Source organism: Erpetoichthys calabaricus, chromosome 16, assembly GCF_900747795.2.
Source record: "Erpetoichthys calabaricus chromosome 16, fErpCal1.3, whole genome shotgun sequence".
In the NCBI taxonomy this organism is placed as follows: domain Eukaryota; kingdom Metazoa; phylum Chordata; class Cladistia; order Polypteriformes; family Polypteridae; genus Erpetoichthys; species Erpetoichthys calabaricus.
This window is the reverse complement of record NC_041409.2, coordinates 63,434,568-63,448,559: the sequence shown is the minus strand read 5'-3', so window position 1 is coordinate 63,448,559 and position 13,992 is coordinate 63,434,568. Positions and strand designations below refer to the sequence as shown.

The 13,992-nt window shown below is 39.3% G+C and overlaps 1 protein-coding gene across 1 annotated transcript in view; it reads right to left on the bottom strand.

Moving 5' to 3' along the window:
- LOC114666405 (acetyl-coenzyme A synthetase 2-like, mitochondrial) overlaps window positions 1–13,992 on the bottom strand; it is a 40,699-nt gene that overhangs the window by 14,740 nt on the left and 11,967 nt on the right. Inside the window, exons 4-12 of the mRNA XM_028821252.2 lie at window positions 7,905–8,080; window positions 6,636–6,788; window positions 6,224–6,371; window positions 5,737–5,874; window positions 5,294–5,386; window positions 4,000–4,112; window positions 3,704–3,830; window positions 1,079–1,206; window positions 906–969 (exon numbers count right to left, since the gene is read on the bottom strand). Coding sequence (XP_028677085.1) covers window positions 906–969; window positions 1,079–1,206; window positions 3,704–3,830; window positions 4,000–4,112; window positions 5,294–5,386; window positions 5,737–5,874; window positions 6,224–6,371; window positions 6,636–6,788; window positions 7,905–8,080 — 1,140 coding nt within the window. The remainder of the gene's footprint in view (window positions 1–905; window positions 970–1,078; window positions 1,207–3,703; window positions 3,831–3,999; window positions 4,113–5,293; window positions 5,387–5,736; window positions 5,875–6,223; window positions 6,372–6,635; window positions 6,789–7,904; window positions 8,081–13,992) is intronic.

Below are 13,992 nucleotides of genomic sequence, written 5' to 3'. Positions count from 1 at the left end.
CTCTAGTTAAGGCATCATTTGTGGTCAGCTTTCTTCAGAACAGGCCGCATGCCTGTCTCAATATGGCTGCCGAGTTGTGCTCTTCATTGTGTTGTTCTTTTCAGTTCATGCATTAGTTTGGTAAGAGAGAGAGAGAGGGAGTGAGCAAATTTATAGATTCTCTGTCCAACCCCTAGAGCCAATAGGGCATCATAGTACTTAAAGGCTTCTGATACAAGCCAGTTCCAAACAGCCATACTTCAGACCAATGGGGGGACAGAACACCTTCACACCTGCCATCTCCCAAAACTATATGTTAAGGTAAAGCTTGGCAGTTAGGCAGCCTTTCCTGCGGGGAGTTGAAAGAGAGACTTTAGCAGAGAAACACTTCTTTCAAGCACTTCCCCCAACTCTGTCGTAAAATTCACTTTCCTGACTTAGTTTTGCCTAAGTTACACATAAAGACATACAAAATATTTATCAACTTGTATGCAAAATATCACATCACAACAAGTAAGATGGTGGATGGATGATGTTGAAGAGGTGACAGGCAGCCGAGATTTGAAAATGAACATCAAAAAAGCTTGAGACAAAACCAATTAGAAAGAAATGGTCGATGTGCGATTCCCAGTTTGAAGACACCAAAGACCACATGTGGTCGTGGTCATGCAGTGGCAGTGGTTATGAGACACAGGGGAAGAAGAGGACGCAAATAGTTTAATTATTACTGAACTTTCAAAGTTCAGTCTAATGAGGACTAGCAATCCATTATAGAATGTACTCGCATGAAAGGAAGAAAACATCACAACCAACTATAATACAACACACTCAAGAGAGGCAGGCCAGAAAGCAGAAGCGTGTAAATGTCTTGGAATAACATCACTCAAGTGTCATGTCAGTCTCAGTATCCAATTAAACAGCCCTACCTTCTCCTTTAATCTCATGTGGATAGCCAATCACAGCCGACTCAGCAATAACAGCATTCTGGTTCTAAAGCAGGAAAACAGAAGACTGGTTGTGTTGTGTACAAAAACATGGACAAGTGAGCAAGTGACAAAGTCAGTGTAAAAAAAAAAAAAAAGAAAAAAGCTTGTCTTACCAGGGCATCTTCAATTTCTGCTGTGCCAAGACGGTGCCCACTGACGTTGATAACATCATCCAGGCGGCCAATGATCTGGTAGTAGCCTTCCTTTGATCGGTAGGCCCCATCCCCGGTGAAAAAGTAACCTGTGGAAGCAAAGTGCAGACTCATTTACATACACATGGGTCTTGTCCTGGAGGTCACTGTGGAATTTCTTTTTTTAAGCGGATTTCACAATTTTTTTTCCCAAACAAATAGGGGAGTTTTTCTAAGGTTGCACAAATATTTGCTCAGAACGAGATGAAAAGTATGTCAGTGATAGGTCACCATGCAGTTCCTCCTGATGATCACATACAAATTTAGGTTGTTGCTGCAGAGCGCTGGGTGCCACCGGTAGGGAATTGTTTACCAGGGCCCCAGGGCAAAAGGAAACCCCTCCTAATTTTTAGTGTGGGAGTGATGGCTTTCAGGAGTTGGGGATGTCAGGTTTATTTCAAACCTTTTATCAGAGGCACAAGGAAAACTGGCTCTGTGTTTACTTTGGATGGGGAGTACAGGACTTACTTCAAGTGATAGGACTAAAGAGATGAAATGTCGCCTGTCATTATATAAAGCTCATTTCAAGGCAGTGATCCAAAGGGCAAGAACTAATTAGTGATTCCACTATGGTGCCACAGCTGCACAGGACATACTGAATGGGACTTTCAAGTAAAAAAAAAAATATATTGAGCAAGCAGAGGACATGAAATTAGATCAGTGCATCCAAAAATTACCTCAAAAGTGTGCCTCATCCCTTGTAGGTGAGACACATTTTGCTGCTGGACACTGCTAGCCAGGATTTCTCTCAACTAAACACTTTTTAGCTTATTGTTCTTCAACAAGACAGTATTTTCTTACTAAACAGTAATTGTGTAAACCTTTTCCCTACACAAACCTTGTCGGACTGATCACAGTTGAGCAAATGTCTGGTCATGGATTTCCCAACTGCTTATGGTCTGACAGGACAAACAGTTTGAAGCTAATTGGGGCTGAACACTCCTGGACAAGTGTTATCAAGTGGAGTTTTTCTTTAACAAAATATCTTTATTTCTTTTCCTCCAGCTCCATTTCGTGCTATACACCATTTGATTGCAAAAGACCTTTGTGGAAGACCTCTTCACCCAGAATAAGTCCAAGGAAGTAGAAAGGTAAGCCAAAATGTCATGGTTATCAAGCTAAATCCAGATCAGGAGTAAATACACAAAGAATACAAAAGTAATATAAATTAAAAGAAGAGATCCGTTAACATGGGAGATCTTTTTTGTGGTATGGTGTAGTAGCTTACCTACTTGCTCACCATAGTACTGCAGCCAGCACTTGCCCTCTGTCATGACACTTAGTTCTTTTCTTTATACAAGTTGAGCTTTCATCCCAACTTATTTTCTGATTTTGCACTCAAAATGTCTCACTTTGAATCCAGCAAACACCAGAGTCATTTCTGTGGTCAGGTGGCTTTTCATTTGCTCAAGGGACCTGACATAGAGACTTCTGCTAGTGTTTCCTAGTGTCCATGCACCCTCAGCCTTTAGTTGCCCTGGCACCATCCATTCTGCCTACTCTTTTATAGGGACAGCGCAGTCCATATGATCTTTTTCTGGGGCCGTGTGCCCTTCCTATTAGAAAAGAGTCATAGGAATCCTTATTATCATTGCATGCTTTGGCCTGGTCACTTCTCACTCCTGTCTGTGCTGGGGGTCATGTAGCACACCTACATTGCAAACCACATCCTAGCTGTAGTGAATCATCTGGATAATACAGAGCAAGAGAAAAGGCCAGAAGATGGGTAAAACAAATAGAAATTGGCAGAATTCTGGTCAAAACACAGGCATGAGGCAGAAACCAAAACTGACAGTCAAGCCACAAACCAAAGTCAAAGTCTACAGAATGTAGTAAAAGGGTTCTAACACTAAATTCTTCTCAGAAGCACCATTTGGATTACACTAATCTAGACACTGAGAGCAAAATGAGGAAAGGGATTCAATACTTGGATGCCAGGCATAGCACACTGCCATATTAAATTGGCAAAATGTTGTGATGCAGTATGATACATTTATAACGACTATAAACAACATGGTCACAGCTATGAAATAATTGTCACTAAATAGTGGAAACAGAACCAAAAAGGAAATAACTTTGCAAGAATATCAATAAAAAATATGAACAAATATAAAAACAAAAGTCTGACACCGTGACACAGAGGTACTACTGCTGCCTTGCAGTAAGCAGACCAGGGTTTGTGTCCCGTGTCCTCCTTGTGTGGAGTATGCATGTTCTCCCCATGTGTGTTTGGTGTGTGTGTCTTCCATGCAACAGCCCAGTACCCTGTCCAGGGTTTGTTCCTGCCTTGTGTCCTGTACTTGCTGGGATAGACTCCAGCCCTCCCCCGTATCCCTAGGTGAGTACTGCTTTTCATACATTTATCATTCCCAGAAGTGACTGTTCCAGTTTAGCAGGTAGGTTCTACTCTGGCTGGTCACTACAGATCAGCTAACAACTGGACATGTCATTATAACCAATGAGCTTTCTTTTTCACCAGTTGAACACGTCACTGCTTCTCACTTTTCACCTCAATACACAAATGGTTCATTTTTAGAATGGCCTTACCTGGGTATGGCTGGAAATAAGTTTCTTTAAATCTCTGGTGGTCATTATAAATGGTTCTGGCCACTCCAGGCCAGGGTCGTGCTATGCATAGTGCTCCAGACATGTCATTGGCATACAGTCCCTTTCCCTGCCAAGAAAACAAAGGTGTCAAGTAGCAGGTAGTCAGCATGGATTTTTTTTTTGTTTTTAACTTTTTAGTGTTTTGACTAGTTGCAAGCACATTCTACTGCTGATGGAGGAATAAAATGGAGACAAATGGCTGTAGAAAAGGATGACCTCCACTAGGTGGTATCTACCTCATCATCCAGCAGGACAGGCTGAATCCCAAAGAACGGTCGCATAGCCATTGCTGGTAAGATCTCTGCATTAGGAGGTGCTGGCCAGGGAGAAATGCAGATTCCACCAGTCTCTGAGGAAACAAAAAGGCAGCAATAGGCAGAAGCATCAGGACAGATGTCAGTTAATTAATTAGAGTTACGTTAAGTAAATTACATTTAATTAGAATATTATTATATGCTGTAAATCAATTATCTGAGCATGCAGGGAGCGCTGACAGCCACAGGGTCGTCTCTCTGGCTTTAATCACATTTGGAAAGCTTTATAAAGTTTTAACGAACAGATGATTGGTGATTGACAGAAGTCCTAGCAATCTGGAGAGGATTTTTGACTGGAGGGGGTAGGGGTCTGCCAGCAGGCTTGACGTGTGATCTTGCCAACATTTAAGTGTAAATGAATCTAAAGCCTGTTAGCCATTTCCAGATGATTGTCATTCAGTTCAATTAGTGTAATTGTGCCATTTAGGTTCTGGCGCTGACTCCCCCTCTCCCTTCTGCTGCCCAGTGCCGATAGCTGCTTGTTATGAGTTAATTCTATAAAAACTCAAGGGATTCCCTAGGAATGCCACCATGTCTGCTGTCTGTTGACATTTAGGATTGTGTCAGCAATAGCAATACTTAAGTGCTTTGCCTGAGTGAGCAACTTAACATATTCTAATATAATATTCTCAAACCCACTTAATGCACTACTCACGGTCATGGGGGCCAAGGCCTATCTCTATAAAGAGGCCAGAACCAGGACCGCTCATGCAGGTACCCACATAGGAGGCCATTTAGACTCAAAAGTTAACACACAAATCCTAGGTATTTTAGGACCAGATATGAAGGAAACATGAAAAGTCCACACAGACATTGATCAGGTAGAGAATTCAAATCCATTGCACTGGATTCCTAAGTCAGTGGTACTAGTCATTACTCTACCATGACATTCTGGGAGCCATTTATTTATCTAAATAGACAAAGATTCTTTAGAAAAAAAGGCTATGATTGCACCAATCACTTGCTTTCGGAACATATGAACTTATTCTTACAGGAAAGCCATCATATAATTCTCTATAATAATATAATACTGCTGCTTCTCTGAATACGTACTTTAGGTGACATTCGTAAACTAGCAAAGCAGGTGTACAGCCCCAGGGTCTGAATCAGGAGACCTGCCATCTCAATATTTTGATCTTGGACTTCCCTTAATCATTCAAGTCAAAATGAACCACTCTAATAATAATAATAATACATTTTGAAGCCTGCTGCCTACCTGTTTGCCACCATGTGTCTAACACAGGACACCGTCCATCTCCAACTACTCGGGAGTACCAGTCCCATGCCTCAGAGTTGATTGGTTCTCCCACTGATAAAAAAGGATAGGAATGTCAGCCACAAAAAGTACAGTCATTGTAGCCCCAGTATTCGTGAAGAATCATAGGATAGGGGAGGATATTTGAGTGTTGTGTTTAAATTTAGAATATAGGGAGAAGTGGAGGAGTGACAGATAGAGTGACATTTGAGGAGAAGAGGGGAGATGGACACACTTAAAGAGTCAAAAGTGCAGTGGAGGTAAGAGAGGCAGATACTGAGGGAAGAGGATGAAAGATGGACCGACTAACATAGACAGGATTGGGAGGGAGAATGAGGCTGATATTAGAAGAAATGGTGAGAAGAAAGACAGATAACAATTTGATTATGGCTTCTTGTACAGACCTGATCCAAGGGTCTTCAAGGATGAGCGGTCGTATTTCTTCACCCACTCATCTTTATATTTCAACAGGAGGCGTATTGCTGTTGGGGCGCCATAAAACTGATTAATTTTAAGCCGCTCCACTGTTTCCCAGTAGCGTCCTAAACGGAAAAAAATTCTTTTTCAACACATTCTTTGAATAAATGATAGTTTTGATGTTAAGAAATGGGCATTAAGGGAACTAAGGCTTCTGTGAAATAACTCGTATGGTATCAGACGTAAGTATTGAAGCCTACATATTGCTCTTCACAAGGGTACCAGAAGACAGAAGGACATTTCTATGTTTCTGCATGTTGTTGTACAACAGTTCAAAGGTCACAGTTGGCATTAACTTTAGGTCAGTGGTCAATGTAAAGTAAGTTTGAAGTTCATTGAGAGCCTAAGGATATTGAAGGCATATCAGTAGGTCTTTTGTCTGGTGGTCATATCTGCAGTGGCATCCACACATACCTGGATTGGGATAAACTGGGGTGCTTTCAAACAAGACCGTGGTTCCTCCATTGCACAGTGGGCCATAGATAATGTAGCTGTGTCCAGTGATCCAGCCAATATCAGCCACACAGCCAAAGATATCTCCGTCCTGGTAGTTAAAGACATACTGCAAGAGACACATTTGTTACAGTTCATGAGACTTGTGGTCAGTGGCGTAGCGTGGGTGAAAAATTCCGCCGCCCCCTTACTTAGGTATTTCAATTTAAAAGACTAAAATATACAGTAATTCTAAAGAATTTTGCCGACCCCTAAAAGTGCCACCTGGGGCGGGTCGCCCCTGCTGCCCCCACTACGCTACGCCACTGCTTGTGGTCAATGGCCTTTGTGAAGACCAGTGTAGATTGAATTTTACATTGTTTTGTGCAATTACCCGATGTGTCAGGGCGGAGTAGAGAAGATATCCAGCCTGTGTGTGTACCAAACCTTTGGGTCGCCCGGTGCTACCAGACGTGTAAAGCAGAAAGAGCATGTCTTCACTCTCCATGGGGACGGGGTCACAAGTCACATCCTCTTTCATCATTTCCTGCAAAAACAAACACTTAGTTTTGTGAATTAATAATAAACAGATCTCCTTTGGAGATTTTCAAGGGTAGCTGAGCACCAGGTGATTGTTTGAAGAAAAATAATGCAGAAAGCTTCTCCGCTCCTCTAAGTCAGCTTTCATCGAGATCATGATTTTAGGTTCAAGGCATAAACTGTGCCGTAAAGAAAACACCTGACACAAAACCACTTCAGCAAAGGTGGAAAGGTTTATTTGTCAGTTCTTTATCTAGTACTCTCATTGTTAGTTTCAAGTGTTCATCTTACCACAACAATATACTGTTGTGACTGTTTCAATCTTTCCATAAAGGCAGGATCAAATTTGTGGCGAGCTTAGTGTGAGTGAGGGAGACAATAATTTCCACAGGCGAAGAAAGAGAGTAGAAAGAGTCACATTGGGACTGTTACCAGAAAGACAAAGCTGCAATCAAATTAAGAGGGTTACTTGATACCCAAAGTCTGGTCCACTACATACAGAAAAACAAAAGTAAAAACTTGGAAAAGAAATTGCTTGAGAAACTAACTTTCTTAGGTTAGAATCTTTCTTTTAGACAATAAAATGCAGATACTTTCAGTATGCAACCCACTCCTGTAAATAATGTTGCCATGACATCACAAGCTAGAAAAGCATCAAGTTGTTCTAAAATGATGATGACAACAGCTGGCTAAACAGCGAGGAAGAACTGAAATGAGCAGGAGTGAAAAAGTAAAACAAAAAATAAATTGTTATGATTTTTTACTGAATCTTGACATGTATGTCTGTAACTGCTGCTCTTCACAGAAGATTGGCACAGTGTGCCAAATGTTTCAACAAAAACTGAAACATCGGCCAATTTAAAATTGAAGTCAAATGTAAAACTAGAAAATGACATGATGTGAATTCTGAGGGAGCTAGCAACCCCCTCTGGACACAGATATATCTCTTAAAGGGCCTCAGGATGCAGTCTGATAAAACATGAATGAAACAAAATGCCAGAGATATGGGAGGAAAAAGAACGGAGCGTACTCAAGCAGTTAGTGAAAAAAACAAACATTCCACATTCCCGGGCCTTTACACATTCAGCTTTTAAAAAGGAAAGTCACAGTCAATGCCCCATACCTCCTCCAAGGGGATGTCTATGTCATTCATGGGGACTTGGCTGTCCGTTCTCGTGCCCACCAGCACATGCTTCACAGAGGGGCATCTCTTTAGTGCCTGGTCAACTGTCCTCTTCAGCTCAATGGTCTTACCTCCTCTTAAGGCCTGATTGATGGTGACGACAACTTTGGATTCAGCTGAAACATATGAGTAACATGTAATGAATCGTTCTGGACACTCAGTGTCACATGCACTGTTAGGAATGGCTGTGGATGTTATTTCAATGAAATAATTTGCAGGACAACTGCACAACAGATTATTAAAGAACTCCATGAAACCAGCCCAAGGTTTAATCACCACAACGTATAACAGGTTCATTACAAATACACCCTTTATTAGTGATTATTGAAAAAGAATATACAATTTTGCTTTAAAAGTCAATTTTCATAACATATGTTGCATTTAATGTCTTAATATCTTCATTAGTGCCACCATCTTTGTTAATTGTTAATGCATGGAATTGTATTGTCATTGTGGGAGACCTCTGTTACTTCTTAAATGTGGTAAGCTCTCTTCAAGACTTTTCCATGTTGCTATTCATGACTGCTTTTATTTGGGTTTCAAGCTTGTATAACTTCTCAGGAGAACCTATCACTGTTGCATGCTTTCAATTTTATTACCATTTTTTATTTACTACTTTTTTTCTCTGCCTTAAGGTTCAGCCAGAATTGAATTAAATTCAGACATTTGGGACAGATCCCCAAGAGATACTGGCACTGAAATTCTGCATCTTGCAGAATTTTAATCTATGACCATCTTTATGAAAAAGTGATTATGTGTCACTTCTCCAAATTTATGTTGGAACTGATGCAAAGATTTTGTATTTTTTAGAGTGTGAAATAGAATTTTGCTCTGTATAATGTCTTTCACATCTATCTATCTATCTATCTATCTATCTATCTATCTATCTATCTATCTATCTATCTATCTATCTATCTATCTATCTATCTATCTATCTATCTATCTATCTATCTATCTATCTATCTATCTATCTATCTAATATAGTGCCTTTCACATCTTCCTGAAATCTAATGCTGGATCTTCATGTTACCACACACCAGCTACAGCTATATGTGATTGCCACCATATAAGAATTAAAACTCCAACTGGGCTTGCTACTCCATCTGCAGAGCACAGAGAAGAACGCAACAAACATGTCTGAGCTGAAGGTAATGATTGCTGCAATGACCACCGCAATAACTAATGCACTCGGTGGAGACATAAATGAGGTAAAGAATTATATAAAGAAGATTACAAAGGATATAAGGAAAGATATAAAGGGCATAAACATGACAAAGAGAAGCTACTTCAGGATATTAAAGACTTGGAGAAGCTTAAGTAATCACTTTGAAGCAACCTTTAAAGGTATTCTAGAAAAAAATTGACGAAAAAATACAGGAAAATCAGAGTAAGTTTGAAAATAAATTTAGAGCACTTGGTGCTTAGCTTGAAGACATTAAGCAAACGTTCACAACTCATATTGAAATAGTTGAACAATTAGCTTCCACCACTGACGAAAAAGCAACGGCTACAAAATCCGAATGCACAGTGCTTGGAGACAGACTAGCGGTGCTGGAAGGTGGATATAGAAGAAGTAATATCAGAATTGAAGGTCTTCCTGAAAACCGTGAAAGCCCAAACCCAGTGAAATTCATTGCTGAACTATGCTCTCAAATAATTGGAGAGAACTTCAAATCAGACACCGGGATATCAGCAGCTTACCGCATACGTGGATTGAACGCCTCAAAACCTAGAAACCTCATTGTGCGTTTCAATGAATTACAATCTAAACTAAATCTGATGTCGCTACTCAGAATGAAACAAGAGATTATATTTGAAAATAACCACATTCACATTTTCACTGATTTTTCATCTTCAACAGCTGCTAAACATGCTGCACTTTCCAGCATTAAAACAGCGCTTACGGAAATCAGATACAGCCTCTTGTATCCTGCTACATTGAGAGTGGATATTCAAGGCAAGTTCTATATTTTCAGTTCTCCAGATGAAGCAGAAAAAGAGCTAAAAAAACTGACCCCAATACTTTTTGAAATACGATTGTGAGTTGCATCATGTCCTGGCAAGGTAAAGACTATTTGCAATGAGACTTTTGCCGTAATTATATATTCTATTTCCCACCCTGCTATTTTAACATTTTGATTACAATTATAATTACATTTATATATATATATATATATATATATATATATATACACACACACACACATATATGTATGTATATATATATATATGTATGTGTGTGTTTATTAATTGTATATATATATATATATATATATATATATATACACACACACATATATGTATGTATATATATATATATATATGTATGTGTGTGTTTATTAATTGTATATATATATATATATATATATATATATACACACACACACACACACACACACACACATATATATATATACAGTGGGTACGGAAAGTATTCAGACCCCCTTCAATTTTTCACTCTTTGTCATATTGCAGCCATTTGCTAAAATCATTTAAATTAATTTTTTCCCTCATTAATGTACACACAGCACCCCATATTGACAGACAAAAAAAAGAATTTTTAAAATTGTTGCAGATTTATTAAAAAAGAAAAACTGAAATATCACATGGTCCTAAGTATTCAGACCCTTTGCTCAGTATTTAGTAGAAGCACCCTTTTGAGCTAATACAGCCATGAGTCTTCTTGGGAAAGATGCAACAAGTTTTTCACACCTGGATTTGGGGATCCTCTGCCATTCCTCCTTGCAGATCCTCTCCAGTTCTGTCAGGTTGGATGGTAAATGTTGGTGGACAGCCATTTTTAGGTCTCTTCAGAGATGCTCAATTGGGTTTAAGTCAGGGCTCTGGCTGGGCCATTCAAGAACAATCACAGAGTTGTTGTGAAGCCACTCCTTCGTTATTTTAGCTGTGTGCTTAGGGTCATTGTCTTGTTGGAAGGTAAACCTTCGGCCCAGTCTGAGGTCCTTAGCACTCTGGAGAAGGTTTTTGTCCAGGATATCCCTGTACTTGGCCGCATTCATCTTTCCCTTGATTGCAACCAGTTGTCCTGTCCCTGCAGCTGAAAAACACCCTCACAGCATGATGCTGCCACCGCCATGCTTCACTGTGGGGACTATATTGGACAAGTGATGAGCAGTGCCTGGTTGTCTCCACACATACCGCTTAGAATTAAGGCCAAAAAGTTCTATCTTGGTCTCATCAGACCAGAGAATCTTATTTCTCACCATCTCAGAGTCCTTCAGGTGTCTTTTAGCAAACTCCATGCGGGCTGTCATGTGTCTTGCACTGAGGTATGTGTGGAGACAACCAGGCACTGCTCATCACTTGTCCAATACAGTCCCCACAGTGAAGCGTGGCGGTGGCAGCATCATGCTGTGGGGGTGTTTTTCAGCTGCAGGGACAGGACGACTGGTTGCAATCGAGGGAAAGATGAATGCGGCCAAGTACAGTGATATCCTGGACAAAAACCTTCTCCAGAGTGCTAAGGACCTCAGACTGGGCCGAAGGTTTACCTTCCAACAAGACAATGACCCTAAGCACACAGCTAAAATAACGAAGGAGTGGCTTCACAACAACTCTGTGACTGTTCTTGAATGGCCCAGCCAGAGCCCTGACTTAAACCCAATTGAGCATCTCTGGAGAGACCTAAAAATGGCTGTCCACCAACGTTTACCATCCAACCTGACAGAACTGGAGAGGATCTGCAAGGAGGAATGGCAGAGGATCCCCAAATCCAGGTGTGAAAAACTTGTTGCATCTTTCCCAAGAAGACTCATGGCTGTATTAGCTCAAAAGGGTGCTTCTACTAAATACTGAGCAACGGGTCTGAATACTTAGGACCACGTGATATTTCAGTTTTTCTTTTTTAATAAATCTGCAACAATTTCAAACATTCTTTTTTTTGTCTGTCAATATGGGGTGCTGTGTGTACATTAATGAGGGAAAAAATTAATTTAAATGATTTTAGCAAATGGTTGCAATATGACAAAGAGTGAAAAATTGAAGGGGGTCTGAATACTTTCCGTACCCACTGTATATATATATATATATATATATATATATATATATATATATATATAAAATGTATACATTTTTTCCCCAAATGGGGCTATTTAACATCACACACTTGGTTTATTGTATTAGGATTTTACTATCATACGTTATATATATCAAACCACAGGAGCAATAATATCTAACACTGCAAAAATAATCACACAATTTTTAATTGATCAAAACTTATTAGACCCAAGGAGATTTCTAAATCCATACCTAAGGTCATATTCCTTCTTCTCATCAGTACATCATTGCTACTCAAGAATTGATTACTTCTTTATAGATAACAATTTCTTGCCCATAATCAAGTCTTGCAAGTCTTACAACGCTATTACTATCTCTGACCATGCCCCACTGATCATGGACCTCAAATCATTGTGCCCCATATACTCATCTTGCAATGGGCATCTTTACTCCCTGTTATTAGCTAACTAGAACAGTACAGAATTTATATCCAAGAAAATTGATTGATTCTTTTTTAGAGACAAATGCATTCTCAGAGGTCTCTGCAGGAATACTCTGGGAAACACCGAAGGCACTTTTAACAGGACAGATTATCTCATATCACCTCAACAAAAATAAATCGGAAACCAAGAAGGCGTCAAAGTTAATCAGTGAAATTACCAGAATAGATCAAGAATACACCAGACCTCCAAATGAGGCACATTTTAGTAAAAGACATGCTTTGCAATCAGAGCACAAACTTTTGACAACAAAAGCTAATTTTTTAATCGCAACATCATTACTTTGAACACGGAGAAAAGGCTAAAAAGATCTTAGCTCAACAAATCCACAAGCAGGAAGTTTGCAATGCAATATCATTAATCACCAACACAGATTGAGATTAAAATCATTGACCATAAAAATATAATGCACACATTTAGAGACTACTCTAAGTCCTTATATTCTACTCAATTTAAAGAATACAAGACACAATCTAATGCATTTTTTGATACATTACGGATACCACAGCTAGATACTCTCAGTGCAGCGGAATCTGATAAACCTCTGACACTATCAGAATTAGTAATGCTATACACTCACTTCAGAGCAGGAAAACACCAGGTCCCGATGGCTACCCTGCAGGAATTTATTAAAAAAATTCAATTAAGTTAGCTCCCCTTTTATTATCAACATTTATAGAAGCCAGAGACAATAAAACTCTACCTCCAACTTTTCGCCAACCATTAATTACCGTTTTTCCTAAGAAAAATAAGGACTTATTACAATGTGCATCATACAGACCAGTCTCACTTCTGAATAATGATGTTAAGATACTCTCTGAAGTTCTAGCTAGAAGGATTGAGAAAGTGTTTCCTTCAGTAATATCACAAGACCAAACTGTATTTATTAAAGGTAGACACTTAATCTCCAATCTTTGATGCCTATTTAATGTAATACATTCATCCATAAAGTCTAACAGTCCAGAGATCTTATTATCTTTGGATGCAGAAAAAGTATTTGATATGGTTGAATGGGACTACCTATTCTCCACATTGCATAAATTGGGTTTGGCCCAAACATTTGTGCATGGATCAAACTACTGTAAACCAGTCCAGAAGCTTCAGTTTGCATTAACAACATTATTTCACACTACAGTACTTCAAACTAGAATGTGGTACTAGACAAGGATGCTCCTTGTCACCACTGCTATTTGCAATCGCCATTGAGCCATTGGCTCTTCTCTTTTGAAATGCATCAGAGATAAATGGGATTTTCAAAGAAGGACTTGAACAGAAACTATTACTATATGCAGCTGATACGGTACTGTATATATCAGACCCACAAAATTCTGCACCTGCAGCCCTAACTGTACTAGTAAAATTTCAAAAAATATCTGGACTCAAAATTAATTTGAACAAAACTGTGATTTTTTTTCCAGTGAATTTTCTAGAAAACAAAATTAGTTTGGACACCTTCCCTTTTATCATTACAGATCAGTTTAAATACCTAGTAAACATCACAAGTAAATATA